Raw genomic sequence first — 22,983 nt, 5'->3', positions numbered from 1 at the left:
TGAACTAAAAGGCCTCTTTAAAAAAAACCCAGTATATTTCTTAGAGTTTTAATTACTGCCACCTCAAATGTGCAGAAAATGGTATTCACTAATTTATTAAGAAAATAAATATCGGTAAACAGTACTTTGTTAAAAAAAATAGTTTATGGAACACAGGTTTATTCATCCTGATATGCGGGAGATACGATTTCTATGTAATTTCAGACAGGGGTTGACTCTAAAACATTTTATGAGTCTATAAAATCTATATACAAATAGTTTTAACACAACATTTATGGTGCTTAATAAATGTAAAAAATAAGACGGTATACTGTAATTTGTTTCTTGTTCCACTCACATAGCTGTATAAAAGCTATGTCAGAAAGAGACTTAATTAGGTCATGCAACTCTAATGAACATAACATAATGAACTATCTATAGTGTGGGATACCCATTGGACAAGAAAGAAAGGTGGAAGTTATGTTATAGCCCATCAAGGACTACTCAACGGGGGGTCATAAATCAAATGTTTGGGGGGCACAGAGAGTTTTGGGAAGTGCACATTTCCCATTTATTCTTCCAGGATATCCAAAACTCTCCTCTTGGAATAAGTTAACTCGTGGTCACGACCTTGCAAAAACCATTGTACATCCGAAACCATAGAAACAAAGTACAGACAAACAAACAATATCGGCAAACTCCAAAGCCCCAAGAACAGCACCCCCAAAATAGTGGAGCCATCTAATTTTCCCACGTTTCATGGGTTTCCCTTTAAATACATATGACAGCTCTGCACGAACATCTGCACCCAGTCTTGAATGATGGTCGTGGGCATGTGTTATCTGGGCTTTCCCTTCTGCTGTGGCAATGCTCTGCACTTCCTGACATCAACTCACTCTTATTATGAATATAAAAACAAAGCAGTGAATCTTGGCTTCCTTTTAAATTTCAGAAAGTTCAAGTTACTCATATATTGTATATGAGTTACATATACAAGATTACATATATATGATCTTTCTTTATTGATTAATATAAGATTTTGCCTGTCAAAAATACACAGGTAAAAAACTTTTCCCTAATTATGATCCCCCAGATGATCTGGGTAATTTTTAAACTAAGCCTTGTAAAAAAAAACAGGCAAATTAATAGAAGAAAAATGCAGAATTTGCTAGGAGTTTTTGTCCATTTTATAAAAAAAAACAGCCATGACAAGTTTTTAAATTGCAATTTACATCACAGGTTCTGTTCTCTTATAATATAAATAATATATTCATAATATACTGCAGTTGCATATAAGAGCACATATTTCAGAGGACAATGCTCCTAAAATCTCTTCACAAATAGTATCCAATGATGAAGAATACCATGGTTGTAATGCTTTTATACAGCAAGTTGCTATTCATCAATTATTACCATTAAATAGATTATTTATTAACTACTCTAGATGAAGGTAACACTTATTATAAAGTGTTACTAAAATAAGCAAAACACTTAGTTATTACAGTGTGCTTGGAGGCACGACTCTCAGCAGCAGCAAGTGAAATAGCAGATAAGAGTAGGCATTCGGACAGTACCTAACGTACAAAATCAATCTACTTCAAAAGAAATCAATTAATCACAGTTGCAAGGGCGTTAAAACTCTAGCTGGCAATCTTATCAAAGATAGAAGCATATTCCAGTTAGCTGGACTGCTAAATTTAATTGACAACCTGTCAGCATTGCTGTGTGTCCCGAGGGACAGATAATAAAAGTTCAGAGAAAGCATGAGACACTATTTAATTTCTACACTCTGGGGCAAAAGATCGAGATTCTGGTGGCCAGAAGCATAAAGGTTCTGAATCCAACTGAATAAAAAACTTTATGTGTGTACAACACAGATAACTGCTGCTGCAATAATTCTGACTGCAAAAAATACTTCATGATGCATAAAGTCTACAGATTTTATAATGAAGCTCCTCCAAATATTGTTTTAAAAATATTCAATATAAAGGCTATAAAATAGTGTTTGCAGCATAAATGTTTTCATTATTATTCTTATCACGTCTATTGTACTTTCAATTAATAATCACTTCATATCAATTAAATCATCAAGACAATGGGTGTTTGCTAAGCAAATGTTTCTAATCAATGAATATTTGAAAAGGTAAATGTACATTTATGTTTAAAACATTATGATAAACTTTCTCAGTTGAGAAATTCTCTTTAGCTAGAATCAGTAACACACAATGCCTATTTCTTGAAAGAGACAGGACAGAAGAATTGGAGTACCTTTTGGTGTAAAATAATTAACAAACTCTTTTTATCAACAGAAAATGGAAGCCTGTGGGAGTATTTTAATGAGTAAAAATTGTTTTGTTAATCTCCATGATCTTGGGAGATATCTGCTCGGGTATAAATAGCAAAGTGCCGAGCAGCTGAGCAAAGTGTGAAAGATTTTCCAATTTGCCTACAGGTATGTTTTATAGAAATCCCTGCTGGGAAGTCAGTGTTTGTACAGTATCCTGTGCCAGGAGAAAGAGCCATCAGCAAACTGCCTAAAGTCAGTCAGATTCAGACCAGCACTGAGCCAGAGGGACCAGCAAAACAGAAGCAGCAAACAGTTCTACTGCAGCTCTTCAGAGAGCAGATTAGTGCCAAAGATATTATAATGAGCTTCAAGAACCCACTTAAAATGAAGGTGCTGTGTCATTGACGTCATCCCCCGGCCTCTCTGCCCTTCCCCAGAAGCTAGGTTGTGAACCTTTCCCAGTGGCTTCAGCGTGGAGGGAAAGCTCTGCAGCAAGCAACATGTCCTAACACACCACCCTGAACATGCGTAGCCATTCGTGGAGCTGAGAGAGCACAAAAAGGCCCCAGGGTAATAAGTTCCTTGATTTATATTTTGTTTCATTAAAAAAAAAGCTGACAGCCACCATCTCATTCACTGAAAGATACTAGGAAGTACTACCATGTTATTTCACATTAGAAAGACCAAGGCCCAGCTTTGATTAAGATATATTTTACATGCATTTTACTGGAACCTGATACAAGTATTTGAAATCCTTAAAGGCCCTGTCAAAGTCAACATAACCGACCTCTTCATAATGAACAACAAATATAAACCAGCTTCTGTAAACGGAAACGACTTGGAATTGCATTTAAAACTCAGGAGTTGTTACCTGAAGTGACCTGAAGAGTTGTAGGTACACGGAACAAGCTGCACAGCCATGTTGTTGAAGCCAACACCCTGCTTTCTTGCAAACAAAACAGCCAGATGAGATCCTCAGAGCCACTACTATGACATTAACTACAAACTACCAAAGGGGATAGATGGGCTTCTTTTGCAAACAAAAGAAAATCGGGGCACATAATTATTAATAATAATTGCTTACACTTATATAGCGCTTTTCTGGACACTCCAATCAAAGCACTTCACAGGTAATGGGGACTCCCCTCCACCACAACCAATGTGTAGCATCTACCTGGATGATGCAACAGCAGCCATAGTGCGCCAGAACACTCACCACACATTAGCTATTAGCGAGGAGGAGAACAGAGTAATGAAGCCAATTCATAGATGGGGATTATTAGGAGGCCATGATTTCTAAGGGCTAATGGGAAATTTGGCCAGGACGCCAGGGTTACACCCCTACTCTTTTCGAGAAATGTCCTGGGATTTTTAAAGACCCGAGAGTCAGGACCTCGGTTTTACATCTCATCCGAAGGATGGTGCCTTTTTACAGTATAGTTTCCCCGTCACTATACTAGGGCATTAGGACCCACATAGACCACAGGGTGAGTGCCCCCTGCTGGCCCCACTAATACCTCTTCCAGCAGCAACCTTAGTTATTCCCAGGAGGTCTCTCATCCAGGTACTGACCAGGCTTACACCTGCTTAGCTTCAGTGGGCTGCCAGTTGTGAGTTGCAGGGTGATATGGCTGCTGGCAAAATGGTCTTCACACAAGATAGCTGAAAAAAAGAGTACTTTCTTAACATAATTTTTTTTATATTATACGGCAGGTGGGAATAAGGCTCAACAGGGGAAAGGTTAATCTTTCTTACTACTTTTCAGAATTAGAATTAGTAGAATTAACCTATACTTGTTTCTGTATAGCCTGCACCCCCAGCTCCCCATTCATTCCTGTATGTATACTTAGACATATATACAGTAAGTATACTGTGGTTATCACAATTTCACATCCTGTTGAAACTGCTTACATAAAGGGACGATCTCTAAAAGGCTCTACTCTTACACTAATATTCAATTCAGATAAGGCTGTGATAAACAAATGTGCTATGACTGTTTCTATACTGATACTACGTTTCAACCAATATAAAACTAAGCTGACCTAAAATGGAAAAAGGGTACCATGACGGGCCCTCAGGTACTAAATAATCAGTTTGGCCCATGAAAACTGAACCCAGAGATAACACACTTATCCCTACTGTCACTTGAATTGTCCTTCCAGGAGTCTACCACACAACATGGTTTAAAGAAGACCTGCTGTACTAATAAATAATATTTCTATATATATACACACTAAACCCTCGGTTTAACAAACTAATAAGGGGGAAAGGGTGGCTGTTACTGCCAGATGTCTGTCAATTAATGAAATTGGTCAAATTGGACAATTGGTCCTTTGCCTTTTCTCATTAATATACAAGCTCTTGATTCAATGTATCATACCTATGGTGAATAAAATGTGCTAAGGAGCATGAAAAACAACACCCATTGTAAGCAACTGAATTTACACTACAGGGCAATGCAATTTATGGTCACTTTGTTTTATTTGTGCATTTCATTGTTATTGCCAGGAATGTCCGTTAAATCCGAAGTCCATTAAAGCAAAGCCCATTAAACCGTAGTTATCTGCTAAAAGTCACAACAGTGGTGACCTGAGCAAATAACTGCAGTAATGTTTCTGTCATAGTGAAATACCTTATGAGTGCAGTAGCTCAAGGCTATCTGTCATGGAACTGTTACTGTATAAACAGTCTGGCGCTGTGTGCTGCCTGTACCACACAAGAAGCAATTTTGAACACTTTCCCTGCCTTTACAATCAAAGTGCAGCTGTAATTAATGGGAATGATAACCCTGGAGTTCAGAGGATAGGAAAGGCAGACCAAGTTTAGTGTAATTAGGGGGAAGCCACCTTGCTGCTGTCGTGTGTGGTTAACAATGGTGCAGGTGTAGAGGTACATTCTGGACTGGCCAGAGCTGACAGGTGACCACAAACTGCCTAACAAGCAGGTAATTACACCACAAAGGTAATTTACTGAAGTAAGTGCTACTTTCACCACCCAACTGGAGAGACTACTTGCAATTAACCATGGAGGCCGAACAATGGAACATGTGTGCCTTTCAGTGTACAACACTGGCTTGCCTGCTTAAGACAGCTAAAGGTAAACATTCACTTCAATGAAAGGGGAATAGCCAGGCCGAGGAAGAGAGTGACAGAAATATATTACTGACTACTACATATATCAGATTGTTAGCAATTAAGTTTTATGCTTTGATACATATACAGAAAAGTGCTATGATGTTAGTGAGCTACTGTATATGATGTGTTAAAAAAACTTCACTGTTGCAATTTTGGCAATCTTGCTTTCTTAAGAATTTTTTTTATTAGGAGTTGATACCAAAGGTATAAACACTGTACTGTACTTTTTCCTGTATTCTCTGTAGTCACACCCCTCCCCAACTCCATTAACCACCTCTGATGCCGAAACATCCTTCTGGTCTGTCACTCCTCCATTCAAATGGTTAAAGGTAAACTGTTAATACATCTAAAATCTTTCTGGAAAGACCATAATTGTTTTATTGATATTGTTTTTTGTTTCCATTTTAACCATCTCCTCTGCTTTTTTTGTTTCATGTAACAAAGCTGCTTCCTCTTGTGTTCATGCAATGTGTGAGTTCTTCTGTTTTGTACTCTGGAAAAGCTGTGGTTCACAGGCAGTGGGCCCTCAAATGTTACTGGCATCTTGTCAACAAATGCTCTGCTTTTTCTATTCATTTAAACATTGAGGTTGTCTGTCACAATGTACTGTTATAGTGCTTTAGTTTCGTACGCTTTGTAGTATTTTGGAAACGAGCACAATTGTTGGAAAAGATTCCAATGGCAAATGTAGCTGTCGCATACTGCTATAGTCACAGCACACCATAAATACCATGCAGCAAATTCAGACGTTTCACGAAGTTGCTCCAACACAAGCCAATGCACATTAAAAGACATACAAAACAATTAGTAATTTTAGATGTGCTCTATGAAATAAATCTAGTTTCACATCTACCAGTGCAAACGGTAATAGGTTTTCCCAAGACTGATAAAGGCTTAATTACCAGTGTAAAGAAAATATTTAATCTCTGACCCATTTCATGTTCTCTAATTCAGTTTTTTTATTCTGAAAATACAGCAGCACAGAGAATCGCACACTATATGAGCCCCTGCAGACTCTAAAAGACCTGCGGGGTGTAATTAGGACACAGTAAATGAAGTTGCCTCTACTGTTCCTTTTTTTATTCTTCTTTTTTTCCTTCTCATATGGTTCATAATTAACATTTACAAATTGTAATTTACTGAGGCTAGAAAAAAAGTCTCAAAATTAATTTGCGTCTTAAAAGAAAAAAGGGGGAGAAGAAAAATGTCCTAATTTAAGACCTAGGTTTGCTCCGTTAACCTTGTCCTATGACCTTTGTGCACTGCTTACATAACTGCCGAGTGTCAAAGGATCGTGAGAAGCCTGGGTCCATTACTGAGAGAATATCACTGTACTGCTCTTAGCTTAATCAGGGCTGCCACACAGCCTGGAAACACAGAGAAAACTATTAAAGCAACAGCCTCAGCTATACAAACAAAGGACTAACCACCTGAGACTACAGGGGACAGGATACGGGCTACTTATAGCAACCATGAACCAGCATACAAGAATAGCAGGAAAGCTGCTCAAGTCACTGCAGCACAGGCCTTTGAAGTTGACCATTTCTAAACTATCATAATACTCGAAGCAAAAATCTTTGAAGACAGGTTATCCTCTGCCGCGTTGTGTCCTGTTGTGAACGAATTGTTTCCTTTTCCCCTTTATTTTTATTTTTTGTTGAAACTGACTCTCTTAATTGTTCTCCCTGCAAGCAGCAGTTCGATAAAAGCTAAAACAACACTGGCAGCTACATAAGTCATCCTTGGTCAGGTGTCTATTACAATGGCAGGGTATCTCAAGAGTCAGGTCATCGGCACAAGTGACATTAGGGTATTACTCCTTTTGAATCTTCTAAGCAGCACTGCTTGCTAATCAGGGCTAATAATAATAGGGTATTAACAATAACACTCAATTTCACAGTACAGAAAGACTTGATTAGAATGTATGGCAAGAATGTCCAGGAGTAAACTGGAAAATTCTCTGCTATCGTGTTTCTTGCATTAAACATTAAGCACTAAAACATTACGAGTAATGGTTGACAGAACTGCAATAACTGTCTCAGACAGTCTCAACTGCCACAGTATGTGCATACTTCGGCTTTATCACCAGCACTGTGTGGGCCTTGGAAATCATACAGAATCCAAACAAAAGCAGTTGTTGAAAAAGGAAACCTCGAGGGGCCTCTCGAATGGCTAAAACTGCTAGAGGCACTTGGCCCAAAAGTTGGTTCGAGTTTGAGCCTGTGACTTAAGACAGGATTCCCAAAGCTAGGGTGCACAACTGGCTAAGTGCTGCCAATGGTAGGGCTGGAATAGTCAGCCACAGCTCTCTCAGCAAACACAGAGACCCCCTGTGGCCTTCTGGGGCACCCGCAGATTTGTGCCTTTCCTCCAGTCAGTTTTAAACCACCAGGACAGGCTGTGCTGCTTGTGAGGTCTTAAACGATGAGTGGCTCGGAGGAGTCGGCCTGCACTTCCTCAGTCTCCCCCGTGTGCAGTCGCAAGGTTTGAAAAATGGACACATGGAGATTCCAAAACCGGGTGGGTGCAACAAGAAAAATAATTGGCAATTCTAAATGTTTACAAAAAATGAAAAAGTACATCAGGAAAAAAAAATCTAAACCTAATAATAATTCCTTACATTTATATAGCGCTTTTCTGGACACTCCACTCAAAGCGCTTTATACTGTAGGTAATGGCGACTCACCTGGATGATGCAATGGAAACCATAGTGCACCAGAATGCTCACCACACATCAGCTGTCAGTGGTGAGGAGAGAACAGAGTGATGAAGCCAATTCAGAGATGGGGATTATTAGGAGGCCATGACTGGTAAGGGCCAATGGGAAATTTGGCCAGGACGCCGGGGAAACAACCCTACTCTTTTCGAGAAACAACCTGGGATTTTTAATGACCACAGAGTGTCAGGACCTCGATTCTATGCCTCATCCAAAGGACAGGGCGGTTTTGCTTTGGAATTTTGTATCACAACAGTATTTTTTTCCAGCTTCAGGAGAGACAGCATTACAAACTGGATGCCAAGACCCCCTACCCAAGAAGTACAGAACCATTAATAAAAGTGAAGAATAAAAGATTTGCTCAACTGAAAGTTAAAAAGAAACTGATACTTCAAGCATTCTGGCTCATACAAAGAGCTATTATTTGTTTTTGATAATTAGACATTAAATAAGAAAAGCAGCCTCATGTTTAACTACTTAGAAAGTGCCGAAATGGGTGTTGAAATAACTCAATTTTTAAGCATCTAGAACTGTTCGTCACTACTGCCAAGCTTCTGCGCATTACAGCATTAGTAGTGTCACCTGTAATAGAAACAAGAGTTCACATCTCTAAAGAGAGCCCTGAGCTGACCTGTAGCATTTGAAAATTCTATCTCCATGTGCCATGGCTTGCAAAACACCAAAGCTCTTGTCTTATTTTTGTAAATCAAAGATGACAGGAAATGGGAAAACTGACAGTGAGCTTTACACTGTCCTTCCAAAATATTTGCACCCCTGTGGTTACCCCGATAGAAAGCTGGATCAGCCCCTGCAGCTCTCCTGAAAAAGTCTGGCACACCTGAGTGAAGGATACAGAAAGGACACTGAAGATAGTAAGGACTCACCTTCCCTTGAGGCCCTTATACAGTTGTGCTACATTAACAGCTAGGGTCACCTTGGAAGCATCCATAACAGAGAGCCTTCAGAGCCTCAGGCAGTTTGGGTTTTGGCAAAATTGGGAAGAACAAGCCCCTAAAAGAATCATGACAAGTTCCACAAGCAAAGCAGAGGGTGTCTACACACTAATATAAATGCAGTCCAAAATCAAACGTATGTTTTGTAAGTGACTATTCTTCAAAATGAGCTGCTAAAGGATCATATATTTAGGGAGTACTGACTTTTAGTTATAGACACTACACTGTAGACCTCTGAAAACATTATCACACAATCTAATCAAAACTTATTTCTAATAGGGAGTCAATGAAAATAGGGTCTGTTTAAGGCAGTTTAAACCATTGTACTACCAGCCAGAAAATGTCAAAACGATACAGCCTTTGCAAAAAGATGTTTTCTGAGGTAAACTGACTAGCGTGACAGTGTTGCAAAGGGGGTGGTTTGATTTAAAGCGATTAGAAATGCAAGGGGAAATGATTCCTTTTGAGCAATTATGCTGTATTTAGCAAAAGGGGGATGCTAATTTTCATTCCAAAAGATATAAGAAAAAGTGTTGTGTGTTAACCTTTCAGAAGGAGTCAGCTTTTTATTGTCAGGCAACTTGCTTTCACTAATATTGACATGCTTTTGCACATATATGTATCTGTTGCTCACAACTACTTCAAAAAGCATAAACCCAGGCAGCTTCCTTCCTTAAGCTTGTGATGTAAAAGCCAAACTGTGTATGATGGCTTAACACTGTGCTTCTTGTTATCTCCCCCAGGCTTCAAGGAACATAGAATGCATATTTAGAATTTGGAACATACTGTAGAACCAAGCATAACACAGATACTACTTACTTAGCCCAGAGCGATTCTACCATATCTAAATTTGCTAGAATTTTATTAAAATATTTTAAACCCCCTCTTTAATGAAAACAGGATTTCAAATACAGCTATATGTAAGCCCATTATCACACTGACTGCAATTTCAGACTGCATTCATCTGTTTGAAATATTTTCCATTACACCGAAAACAACACTAGATTTTCAAAATATCTAGTTTGTATATTGTTATTTTCTTTTTATTAAGGACAGCCTAGACTGTGTATATGGACTTGAAGTTTAAGGTAGCACGCTCGCCACAGATTACCTAAATGCACAGCCAATAATCAATGTTCTTGAATATTGAGAAAATAAGCAAATGGCTATCCCTTCACTGCACTTCAGATGCAGGTGAGGGAGGTATGTGCTAGTTTTTCTAAGTTTATCATGCCTCTTTTGCACTTGCCATGCGCTTTGAGTAAAACAGTGTAAAATGATAATCCCTGATTTGATTATCACCTAATACCGACGTGCAACTAATATTCATCCATTCAAATACGAACAGGAGCCTGAGACAGAAGTAGAAATATAATTAAGCTTTGACCCCAGGCTGGTGTATTATTCGTAGTGCAGACCATACTCTGATCCACTGGTGTTGAGATCCAGTGTTAATGGAGAATGAGTGCAACCCTGCACGTTAGCTGACTCTAACAGGAAATCCCATGGCTTTCTGCTGGCCTGGAATACAATACACTATAAATATGAGAGAAAGAGAGAGACAGGGGGTAATATAATAATGCAGACAAAGATTGAGTAATCAACTCTAATTTAAAAAAAGTTTATTAAAGTGTGGTACATCTTAATTTCTAATTACAACCTCCACTAAATACATAATTTTGCTGCATCTTAGTTTAAAGTTAAAGGTTGAAATTAATGCAAAAAATAATATTTTCTTCAGAGAAAAAATGCAAAAGCTCTATTACCATAAAAAGTCATGATTTTTTAAGTAATGTATAAAGCTGATGGTGTCCCATATATGTAAAACTGAGTACAACCTGGGATGAAGATGACTGAATTAAGAGAAAAATAGCAGTAGCTAACGATTAAATCTTGTTTAGAAAGAACTATATTTGGTTCTACTCAGATTCTTATTGACATATTTCACGTTAAAACTTCTCATTGCAGTTCCAAAAGGCCAAAAAAGTAACTATATGTCACAATGAGATCATACAATCTGTAAAACATGAACTAGTAAATATTACTAAGTATCCTCACTCAACTTGTTCTAAGCAGCTATCTTTAATAGTTCCAATATTAAAACTAGGAGGACTAGCTATTATTGGCAACTATTGGCAACTGCATCAGATAAAGAGCATGATAAGCTTTTTTGACAGGATTAAACAGTAATCCGTTTTCATTTTCTAACACATTTTGAACCTTTATGCTCATATTTGCGTTAAGTCTTATCTTCTAAAAAATGAATTTTTGCACATAATCACGTCAATCAATTAATCTATTGTCTGGATCACCTGCAGTCATACAGTAACAGCGCTTAAAGGGACAGACACAGTCCCTCAAAACACAAAAAAACACAGACAGCTTCCCTCTCCTTATGCAACCAGGAATAGTATTTAGCACAATATTAGAAATGTGTTCAACAAAAACTTGGCTATAATATCAATACTTTGTAGGAAGCCCATTAGCAACATTAACTTTCTCTTTTATGCTGACAGTGGGTATTTCGGAATATTGACCTTCCTGCTCAGTGTGTGTTACCATAAAAATAGACAAGAGCCCAGTACAAAATTAACGGAACTGCTCAGCATCAGACCCTTTTATCTGAGGAAAGCAGCACTGCCAAAGTCAATGTAAAAAGTGCAAGAATGTGACGTTGTTTATATTGTCATCACATCATAGGGCTAGCGGAGATATTTTGAAACGAACAGTGCCTTTTTTTTTCACTCCCACTTCTCTCAGCTTCTGGCAAGCTGTAATTTTCTGCAGTAATCCCTCCGTAATTCTTTAAGTTGATCACACAATTTGCAGCCCATATCAGCTGCATGATAATCAGCTGTCTCATACAACGGCGGAATCAAAAACAGGAAACAGTTTTTACCGAGTTGGCTGGGACTTAAAACAAGGCAGGTATGGGCTGCCTTAACACGGGTCCCTAAAAGAAAATTGGTGTAACCCAATACACATTCAAAGGGAAACAGATGTATTTCATGATGCCAAACATGAACTGCCAGCACTCCAGCGTGGGATGAATAAATTACACTTTCAAAGGGACTTAAAGCTGCCGTTTATTCCAATGACACAAGCGATTTAGAAATATAATGACTCCGGATTCCTTCATTAGGTATTAATTTATTCATTAAATATTAACTCTTGTGTCGCCTATTTGGAAGCGGTAGGTGACACGTCTTCATTTGAGCACAACAGCGGACAGCTGTGGTGTTTATTTTGGTGGTGGCTCTTCGCAGTTGGAAGGGAGGGAAATTATGCATCCCCTCACAGAAGCACTTCTGCTGGCACATTCACCACAGGACCAAGGCCTGACCGACTAAAGAGTACATTTTGCCAGCAGGCAGATCCACAGTTTCACAATACTTGCACAAAAGGTGAAGGAATTCTATACTCTACAACTTGCCAGCAACTAACTTTTCTTCTTATTTACTTTTAAAGAAGAAAAGCAGACAAGAGATAGGCATAACTGTTGGTTTAACAGATACTTAACATGACGTTACTTCAGGTATGTTTAAAGCAACAGACATAGACTTTTGGTGGCATTCCAGCTAGTATAATAATTGGTGCAGTGCTACAAAACAGTATCCTCCGGTTAAAGGAAGGAATACATGAGAGTGCATCAGTACAGTACTATCCCTTTGAAGCAAAAGCTGTGTTGAATAAAAGCAGCCCTTTCTTCTTTTTCTTTTTGCATTTTTACAACTGCTGCTTCCTATGGGAGCCTGCTGCATCCAGCGTGGAGAGAAGAAAATCACGGCTGGAAATCAGGTCAATGAGTCACTGGAATACAATGCAGGACAAGCGAGATGTTTCTCCATTTCTAGGCACGAGAGTAGCTGTAAAGAACGTGTGCAAAACATCTGCCTCCAACCATGTAATTTAATGGACATCCAGACAGAGACGTTGGAGCTTAGAGCACATTCTGATATTGTATACAATATACCCCCCGCAAGCATTAACACCAATTTTTAAAATACTAAAGAGGTACAGGTATCTTTTATAAGCCCATATGCATGTTTTCAGTTTAAGGCACTTAAAGGGCTCTAGTTTTGCTTGCCACCTGCCTTGCATCTTTCAAATCAAAGGCAACTGAGGGACATCTCTATCTTAATGAAAGGCCCATTGTGTTGCTTCTCTGGGAACACCTTCATGCTTGAATAAGACCATAATGACATCTGTAGTATTCAGAAAGAAGGAAGTTGTAATCAGACTTGGCAAATTACTGTGCTCATTTCACTTCACAGGTACTAAGAGATGGAAGAGAGCCTGTGCAGTGGAACAGTTCCTTTAAAACAGGCAATGTCTACCCCTGCCACCTCCTCCCTCTGACTTAAGAGTGGATGTCCAGATGAATCACCCGTCCATTCCAGAGAAATAGTTTGCTAATCATTCAGAGGGAAAAGAAAAAAAACTTTCAAAACTTCAGTATTTTTTTTCAAAAGAGAAGCCAATATTGTAACGTTGGTCAACTTCTGAAGGGTTTTGTGGTTTTCATTTACATATAATTACACTTTAATACAAGCGTGACAAGTGCAAAGACTGTTAAGTGGCAGACAGCACAGGCTGCTCAGGACCCCCTATGATAGTGGATGACAAGATGCAGCACAAGCTCCATCTCCTGCTAATTAAACGAATCAATTAAGAGACTATTGTTGCAACTGTGTAACTGATGTTCTATAGTGGCAATAACAACCCCACAGGGAGGTCTTCTACTACATTAAAACGCTGTCCTCTACAACTCCATCTGATATCATTAGAAACACTTATTTGCGTCTTGCTGTCATGTCAGCGGAAAAGGCGAATTATGGAAATACACCGACCAGAATGGTCCCAGTATGAGACCTGGTTCAGTCCTCAACCTCAATGGAGGGCAGCCATGGAAATCCTAAAGTTCCCCAAAGTTCTTTAATGGAACAAATATATCCATCAACACAGCAACCATTTAGTCACTAGGTAAGGGTCATGAATTTGCATACTTTCCTGCTATGCCAATACAGTTTAAGAAGATAAATTATCATATTAAATTTACCCTCCTCAGCTGAACTGATTAAGTTCCAAATTGTTTCAGATGGCCGTCATTAATCCCTTCTGCAGGCCAAGTGCTTTTCCCCCAGATTTGATTGTGCTGGAGCAACAAGGTTCAAATTAAAGGCACATTAATTCTGAACTCTATTTAAGATTAATTTCCATATTAACATACATCTTTGGAAAAAGGCAAATTACAACGCAGTTAATCCACAATTTAAAAATCAAGATGATTAACTGGGGTCTAAGGTAAGATTGGAAAAGTAGCAGCTATACTGTACTTTTTGAAATCCTGTTTGCTTCCTTCACTAGGAAATTCAATATGGCATTTTATGACATAGGTATTCTCTTTCTATTAGTTTGCATGTTTAGTTTTAAGGTAGTTTAGATTTTAAATATATATATATAATTTTTTACTTCTTTAGAAACACATACATGCCCTGGCAAGAAACACAACTGAACTGTCATAAATGTCACTACATTTTTTCACAGCAAAAGAGAAAAACCAGCAGATTTCTCAATTTAAAACAATACCTGTGTTCCAGGAAAATCCATCACCTTATACAAAGCCAAAAAAAGGCAAAGGCTGCACTCCAAGTCTCAGGAAGGCTATGTCCTGCACAACACTCATGTGTGCAGTGAGGCAACAGGCAATATTAGTAGTCACACAACAGCACACAACAACACTTAGTGTTTATGAATACTGGCCTCCGAGGATAGACTACCTCAAGGCTGAATAGCTAGAAGGCTCTCCCAAATAATCTTGAGTATCACACATATGTTACAGTTCTTTCAACGTCAGGACACCACGACAATACCCATACTACTGGCATATCCTACTTATACATCCTACTAATAGATTAATGGCAAAATTATTTAGTTCATAAGTACAGTAAACAGAGAATTTTCCAATTTCATAAGAAGGCATGCATGAAATTATATTCTTTTTGTGTGTCTTCCTTATAGATTTATTCATTCATGTAAATGCTTCTTTCCATCACAGGGAATTAATTCCCACCAGTGTTTCAGAGGTCTGAGTGTTGTTCAATGTCCTTCAACTGGCACTGTGAAAAAAGACCGGTGATGTCTCTGTTGCTTTTTTTTTTTCCCCGGGCTGAATTTCTCCATACCTTGCGCCTGCATGTCAGATGGCTCAGCTAACCCTTGTTTCTTATCAAAAAAAAAACTTGAGACAGAACTACTGGGTTTGCTATCCAGTGTCAGTAAATCAAATGAACCATTTCATCCATGCTGATGCCCTCCTGACAGACAGCCTCACAGCACTCACGATCAGCCAGCTCCTGAAACAGTGCTGACAGGGAGGTCAGCAGAATATGTGCTAAGTAGTGCCATGCTGCTGCAGCTGCAGCTGAACTGTAACTCCAGCTGAATGGAAGTGTGCCAGGCATAAGGATAGGTACTGTGCTGGCATCGGACAGCTGCTGAGCGTACAAAGTTACCTGAAATTACAGAAGCCCGTTAGCCTGCTGCTTGTTGAATTGCATCTGTCACCTGAAGATCTGATTTCTCTAATTTTCAACTAAGACAACTGAATGTAAAAAACAAATAAAGCTGTTTTAAAGGATGCGTTACATTTCCTAGAGCAGTCTGGGGCCAGATCAATCAGTTCTCTTTACAGTACATGTAAGAATGTGTTGGAAACAAGGATCGTTTGACGAAAAGGCCTCATCAGTTAGCACAAGCAATTCAGAACTGAAAGCTGTGTTCAAATCACAGCCTCATGTAATGCGACTTGTTTTTTTTTTTTACAAGACACCCCATACAACTCACTAGTAATTCCTTTAAAATGCAGTCAAAGGGCATAAAAGATTATTTTCCTTTGCCTGTGTGAAGAGATTCTTCATTAATTTTAAAATATTTTTTATAAATATATATTTTAAAGAGTGGTGCAGCATGAGTAGAAGGATCAGGAGAAAACGTCTGAAAAATTCTAAGCATTTTAAATCTCTTAGTCTGCAAACACTTTCGCATGTAATTTCTTTACTATCACAACACAGAGGATCCATGGTTTATTTTTTAATGCTTGTCGCCCAGCTTTTTTTAAATGAAAAGTGTCTAGAACGAAAAATCAAAAACAAATTTAGTTCACTTACCACTGTGCCCAAATACTGAAGACTTATCTCTCCTCCTGCGGTACGGGAAAGGCACTAGAAATTGAAAGAAAGAAGGATAAGTCAACATGAAGTTGTAATTAAATTAAAACAAATGAAATTCATAGAAGCAAAAAACATTGCTTCTACCTTTCAAACACCTAAAAAATCAGTCCCTTTCAGATTGATTATTAAATTGAAATTAGCCCAAACTATGATATGCACTCTAGCTAAAGAAAGTATTTTGTGTTTTCCCATTTAAATTACTTATATCATGAGAAGTTGAAAATGCCCAATTTCATTATATTTATACACCCAGAATTCATTCTCCAGGTTGATTTTCAAGCTGTTATGCCTTTAGACTTAACTAAACAGTTTTGTTTCTAGAAATGTGTTTTTGTTTCGAGTTTTGGCCTTGAAACACTTCAGTAGGGCTATGGAGCGATGATCTGGACTTGCTTCTTTGTACTGATTTTGGGAAGTCTTGAAATTAAAGGCACAGAAGCAATTACACTCGTTAAGAGCACCTTTACTTTATGCAAATATATCTTACATGTTGTATACAACAGTAACATCAAGTTCACTTGCACATACGGATACAAAGAAGAAGAAAGAAAAGGTTTAATTAGAGACAGCAGATAAACGTTCATATTAAGTTTCATTTGTTGTAAGATGTTAAAGGTCTCTTTAGTCAGCAGAGAAAGAAAATAACCACTGACAGTGTCCTCAGTCTCAGCCCTTGTTAGATCACAATAGTTATCAGGAAAGCAGGTCAGGAGCTGTCACAATAATCAGAGCTCTTCACAGAAGAAAGAAAGAAGGATTTGCCTGACACATTACAACAATAATGATTAATGGGGTAATGAAAATGAGTGAAATTAATTCATATAAATTGTGGCAGTATAATTCTCATACAAGAAATGTGGACACACATCTCCTCAAAAACTTAAATCAGTTTTCTGGGAAATCGGAGGAATGAACTGCCGCCCTCCTTCTTTCTGAGGAAGCTGTCCGTGCTCGATGCCAAAACAAATGAACCATGAAATCGACACGTGATTACCTCAATTTGCAGACAGCAGCAAGATCTTAGCCCCTGTGCCTTCCCCCAAATGTTTGCAAAGATAAGCGAACAATCAACTGTTGTGTAATTAGAATGTGAAAGCAGCAGCTGAACCTCTTGTGATTGCACTGTCCCATTCCTGCTCACCTGCAACTTTCTCAGCTCTGTTCACCACAGCAAGCCTTTGCCTAAGCAAACATGCTAAAATCACAATGGTGTGCTTTTCCATAATCCAAAACTCCATTACCATAAGCTGTTTTGTTCCAGTACCACAATAACATTAAGTGGAGTGTGCCATTTTTTCTATTAGACGTTATTCTTTATATACAGTAACCACGTCAGAGTGAGGTACTTGCTCAAATCCTTCAAAAAGAAAAAATCTACTCAATAGAACTTCTTGTTAAGATCTACTGTGTATTGTGGGTTAAGTATAGCAAAACAATGCCTCTGGGCTGCATATCAGCAAGTCAAGCAAAGATTCTCCCAGATTTAATCATTAGCAGAAATTATTTCAGCCCCAAAGACTGTACTACGCTTGTGGAAAACATGCCTAAAACCGAGGATATTAGCTTCCCTAGAAACACATTCACTGAGTGAGTGCCTCCACATTTCAGGTAATAGTGTTGTAATAATCTGCCAGGAAGGTCTGAAGAGCAAAGAACTGAAAATATTCCAGCAAGTGAGGGGACATCTGAACAAGTATGAATGAACTGCATCTGCTGAGAGAGGCAGGGAGAGACAGACACCACATTTTCAGTTATTTAAATATACAATCACACCACTGTTTATTGCAGGTAACTAAAATGTTTACTGTTAAATGTAAAAGGCTGAATATAGATTTGGTGCACTGTTGAATAATTCATTTTTAAAGATGTATGTTTTTTACAAAAATACCTATTTAAGAAAGTTAATGGAAGACTACACATACAGTACAACAAATATAAGATATCAAGACATTTATGAGAATATATTCTGATATTTAAATCATTTTTCATAGTGTGACATATTTACATTTTCATGTTTATCATGCTTGTACAAGGCACATTACATCCACAAAAATGACAAAAAACCTTTATTCCTTCAGATATAAATGTTTGGTCTAGGGAAATGTCACAGCAGCTTAAAAAACATGTTTTGAGATATTGTAAAGAAAGAACTAGGACTTGCATCAAGGAAAGGTTATGCGGCTCAACAGTTTCAGGGTTGTGCAATTCAGAATGCACAGAAAAGACCACAGACTTCATTATTGTAAGACTGGTGCAGTTGTACAACCACACAAACTACTATTGAAAACACAAGATTGCCTCTGGCAAGGCTACCACTTATCTTTAAGACTAAAGCAAAAGCTCACTATACCTCTCCTGGAAACAGCTATGGCCCCCAAGATAAACTGGCTATGACCTCTGCATACCCTGAGTCACATTCAAGAAAAAAAGAGACTGGTACATTTCCTGGGGAGAGATTCAGTATCGGATTGAAGACCTAAATGTCACAGAAGACACTGTTCTTCACATTCAGTGTATATACAGTACATAATCACAATAGATATAATACTGGATAACAAATTAAGAAATGAGGAGCTATTGTGATACACATTATCAGTGAACCTTATTTAACAACAAATTAACAGAATTGGACTTGTCTAAGTGCTAATTCATTTTCGCTTACTGCATTTATCTGAGCAGAGATGCACTATTTTTTGTGGGGCAAAGGTAAGCAGTATTTATAAACTGGCCATTTAGACATCTTTACCATAAACCTTTAAAATCTTTATGATGAACCTACTTTAATAGTGGTCTTTATTTTCTACAGCATCATTCACAACTTCACATCCAGTCTAGGTACTTTAAAATGAACCAAAACAGATGAAAAATCATCTGAGAGATTTTTTAATAGTTAAAGGACATTGAAACAAGTAACATATGGTCATGAGTTTTAGCATTGGATAAAACCTAAGCAGTTGAGTTCTGAACATGCTGTGAGGATAACATAGCTGGATACACCAGCAAAAACTGCACTAGAATAATGAAGCTCAGAAAAGACAAACATAAGTTTTGCTGCTTCAAATCTAGGGAGATATGAATGGTTTTGAGCAAACATTTTGATGTTAAAGACTACTTCACAGCACCACACACAAGCTTCAGCTGCAAGGCTCAAATCAAAGACGACTTCAAGATTTTCTGACCTGAGGACCTGGGCTGATTCCAAGGCCAACAACAATCTAAAGTTTGTTTCACATTTTCAGAGTTGATAATGATAATCGATCAGCATAACTTCATTGTCATCAGAGTTCATTTTTTTAATCTGCTTTTTTTCATATCTAAGCAGCGTGACAAGGCAGAAGTGATTCGTGTATACATACATGAATATACAGAGAGACACAGACCACTTAGACTAAACCTATGAAAAATCTGACCCAGTAGTAACTTACAGAACCTAAAATAATGTAACAATAAACAAAGCCTTGGGGGCTTTGAGCCTTCACAACATTGTTTTGAAGGGACACCAATTGATTTGAACAAATTATTCATAAAACAATCACGTAAGAAATACAATTCAGGGGATGAATTAGTAACGTGTTAGTGGCCTGCCATGGTGGCCCACTTCTGAAACTTCACTCCTAACAGAAAGCATGCACACCAGACAATTGGGGAACAGTTTTTAATTCTCTTTTACTTATTTTGATAGAGGTGCTGCTTGGTCAGTTACTCTAAATTTGATCTTACAACCTACTTGTGTATCTGGTTACTGCAGATCATATAGTTATATATTTGCTATACTCATTCACGTAATCTAGAGCCCACTCTTTGACAACTGCTTGTAATTGCAAAGTTAAGGTCAAGCGCCATAGCTTCGGACAGTTCTACAGACAGCAACCCCTTAAGTTTTTCTATTTTTTCTCTTACTGTATTATTTTTGCCTCTCATTACAATTCAACATGCATTTTTTCCACAATCAAACTGTGGATGGAAGTTCATATATATGACTCAACTTTAGCTGAGTTACAAGAAAAGTAAGCACCAATGTTTGTTACCTCTGTCAGGAACATGACGATTGGAATGTATCCCACCAATTTAAAAATAAGCAGCTTTGACATAGAAATAATAGATGTACCATAGCAAGGACAAAATGGAGCCAACCCAAAGTGATCAGCACCGGGAACCAAGACGTTTTGTTTTATACAAATCATCAAAGATAAAGGCCTATTAATTTAGACCATTGAGTAATTCAGACCACAGGCACCATAATGTTAAGAAAAACTAATGAACTTCACAACATTTGTTAGATGCCTAATGTAAATTAGAGTGGCACAGCATAAGTACAATATTTATATACTCTATTGTTGGCAAATGGGTTATCACCAAGCTGTCTTAATGGGTCAAAGGAGTGGCCTCATTCAGGATCCAGAAAGAACACTGCCCTTTACATAAAGTATATTGTGGTATCTAGTAAAAATCAGGTGGCGATATTAAGCATGCAAGTTAAGAAAAAGATAGCTACTGTACAACACAAAAATATTAAATTCAGACGTTTAGATTATTCTGTTTTAACTGCTTTCAAAATGATTAATTTATTTTTCTATTGTAGTATGATGTGCACTGAAACTCTTGCAATGGAAATTTCCCACTGAAACAAAAAATACTGCATTCATTACTCAGATTGACTATTCCAATAGTCTCTCCCTTCATGATTATGAGCACAAATCTGTTGTGATATGGTAACTAACATATGGAGACACCTTCTGCAGAAGGCATTACTGCTTTGTGAGAAAACTTGACATGGTTGATATTGTTGATTAGCCATCAGAATAAAAAAAAATCATTCCAGAAATGTACATTTGACATGTAAATTAATGCAAGGAAACAGGACTTGCTGTTCTTTTCCATCTCAGTTTGGCATAACTAACATTACCAACCAGTGAAAAACCAATTTCTTCAGAATTTTCAGATAATTAATTTAAGGTTGCTGTCTTACAGAAGTAACAAATTACCAGGGTTTTTATTCTAAGAATCAGGTCACCAAAGTTGAATATGTTTTTTAAATAAAGACACAGAGCTCAGATACATAAAATTATCTCTAATTTCCCTTCAAACAGCTGGTGAAGTATTGTGACCCGAATATGTAGGTCTTTCTACCACCTGAAGGTTAATTGACAAGGGTTGCTATTACTCAAACCCTGTTATATCTAATGGTATATGAAGGACACAAATTTGGAATAAAAAACAGATTGAAGAAGATTACATTTTGAAATCTATACAGTTGTTCACAATTTGTACACTCTCAATGTTTAAAAAATTATACACAAGATTTGCTATTAACAAACAACAGCAATAAAAGTAATTTGTTAAGCTTTTATTTTTCCATTGTCCCCCCAACCTTGAATTGGATGAAGCAGTCAGAAAATGGATGGATGGATTGTTTCCATTGAAATGACATGGCTTCACCTTTAATACTGTATGTTATCCGGACCTGAAGAAAAAACAATACATAAAAATGTCTGTTGGTCCTTCTGCGGAAACTACTAGAAATTTGTGGTGACACAATTAAGTTTAAAAGTTGAAACTCTGTCCTCATGATGACGTTAACATATCCTATTATTTTACTGCAACTGAGAAAAAAATTAAAAAATAGAAAAATTGCTACTTCGACCTAAATGGCATGAACATTGGAGGTTTTATGTATTTAAATCACATATAAGCCTTACTGCAGTGGGGTGTTATGTTCAATGCATACCTGCTTCGTGAGTCAAAATATGGTTTGAATGTTGAAGCTTAATAGCCACAGTCAGACATATTCTCCTACTTAACTGCAATCAAGTATTTCTCATTACACGACAAGGGTTTCGTGTGACACTGCACCCAATTTTTCTGCTACGCTGTCCCAGATTAGTTCCACTTAGTTGGGTACCAATGACCTATTCAATGTAAAATGCAGTGGGCTACAATCAGTAGACTACTACAGCTTTTCAACGGATGACTAACTTCAGAGGAACCAAAATTACAAGGCGGAAAAAACAAAACAGAGGTAATGTTCATGCAGAAGCGTTGTGCAATTATGATTTAAGAGCTCCAGAGGAAACCATGAGGCACATTTTAGATGCCTACAGAGGCTGCATTTTTCTTTTCCTCAGTCTGTTATTTTAAATGCATTGCTTTTTAACTTTTAAATGCTTCTGTGCTGGATAATACAAGAAAATCATAATCATCATCAAAGGATGGATGTAATATGCACCACGTAACTAAAAACCATATACTGAATATAGTACATATAATCAAAGACAAATGCATTTGCTACATATAATCAAAGACAAAAAATGTGTGTTGTTTTGCACAAATTCCTGCAAAATATAAAGGTAACTGAAGGGTGCAAAACGCTTTGGACAGCTGTGGATGAGCTGTTTGCATTCTCTTACCTTTTACATGGACAACAACAGTACAACTCTGACCTGTCAGATCTCAGAAGCTAAGTAAGCCTACGTCTAATAATAAACTTTTTTTATACTGTACCTTTAAAGGTGGCTTCTCAAAGTACTTTACAGAACAACAACAACAATAAAAAATACACAAGATATGCACAATGAAAACGCACAATGAGAGGAGACAGCAGATGGAGGTACTGAATACAGTAGAAGCAGAAGGGGTAAATAACAGAACCAGTTAAGTAAAGGCCCTTCTAAAGAAGAAGGCT

General features: G+C 37.7%; 1 protein-coding gene across 1 annotated transcript in view; it reads right to left on the bottom strand.

Moving 5' to 3' along the window:
* pcca (propionyl-CoA carboxylase subunit alpha) overlaps window positions 1-22,983 on the bottom strand; it is a 164,552-nt gene that overhangs the window by 23,745 nt on the left and 117,824 nt on the right. Inside the window, exon 21 of the mRNA XM_088913845.1 lies at window positions 16,239-16,292. Coding sequence (XP_088769971.1) covers window positions 16,239-16,292 — 54 coding nt within the window. The remainder of the gene's footprint in view (window positions 1-16,238; window positions 16,293-22,983) is intronic.

Source organism: Atractosteus spatula, chromosome 4, assembly GCF_055471065.1.
Source record: "Atractosteus spatula isolate fAtrSpa1 chromosome 4, fAtrSpa1.hap1, whole genome shotgun sequence".
Lineage (NCBI taxonomy): Eukaryota > Metazoa > Chordata > Actinopteri > Semionotiformes > Lepisosteidae > Atractosteus > Atractosteus spatula.
Note: the sequence above shows the minus strand (reverse complement) of the source record. Positions and strands in the feature narration are given on the sequence as shown.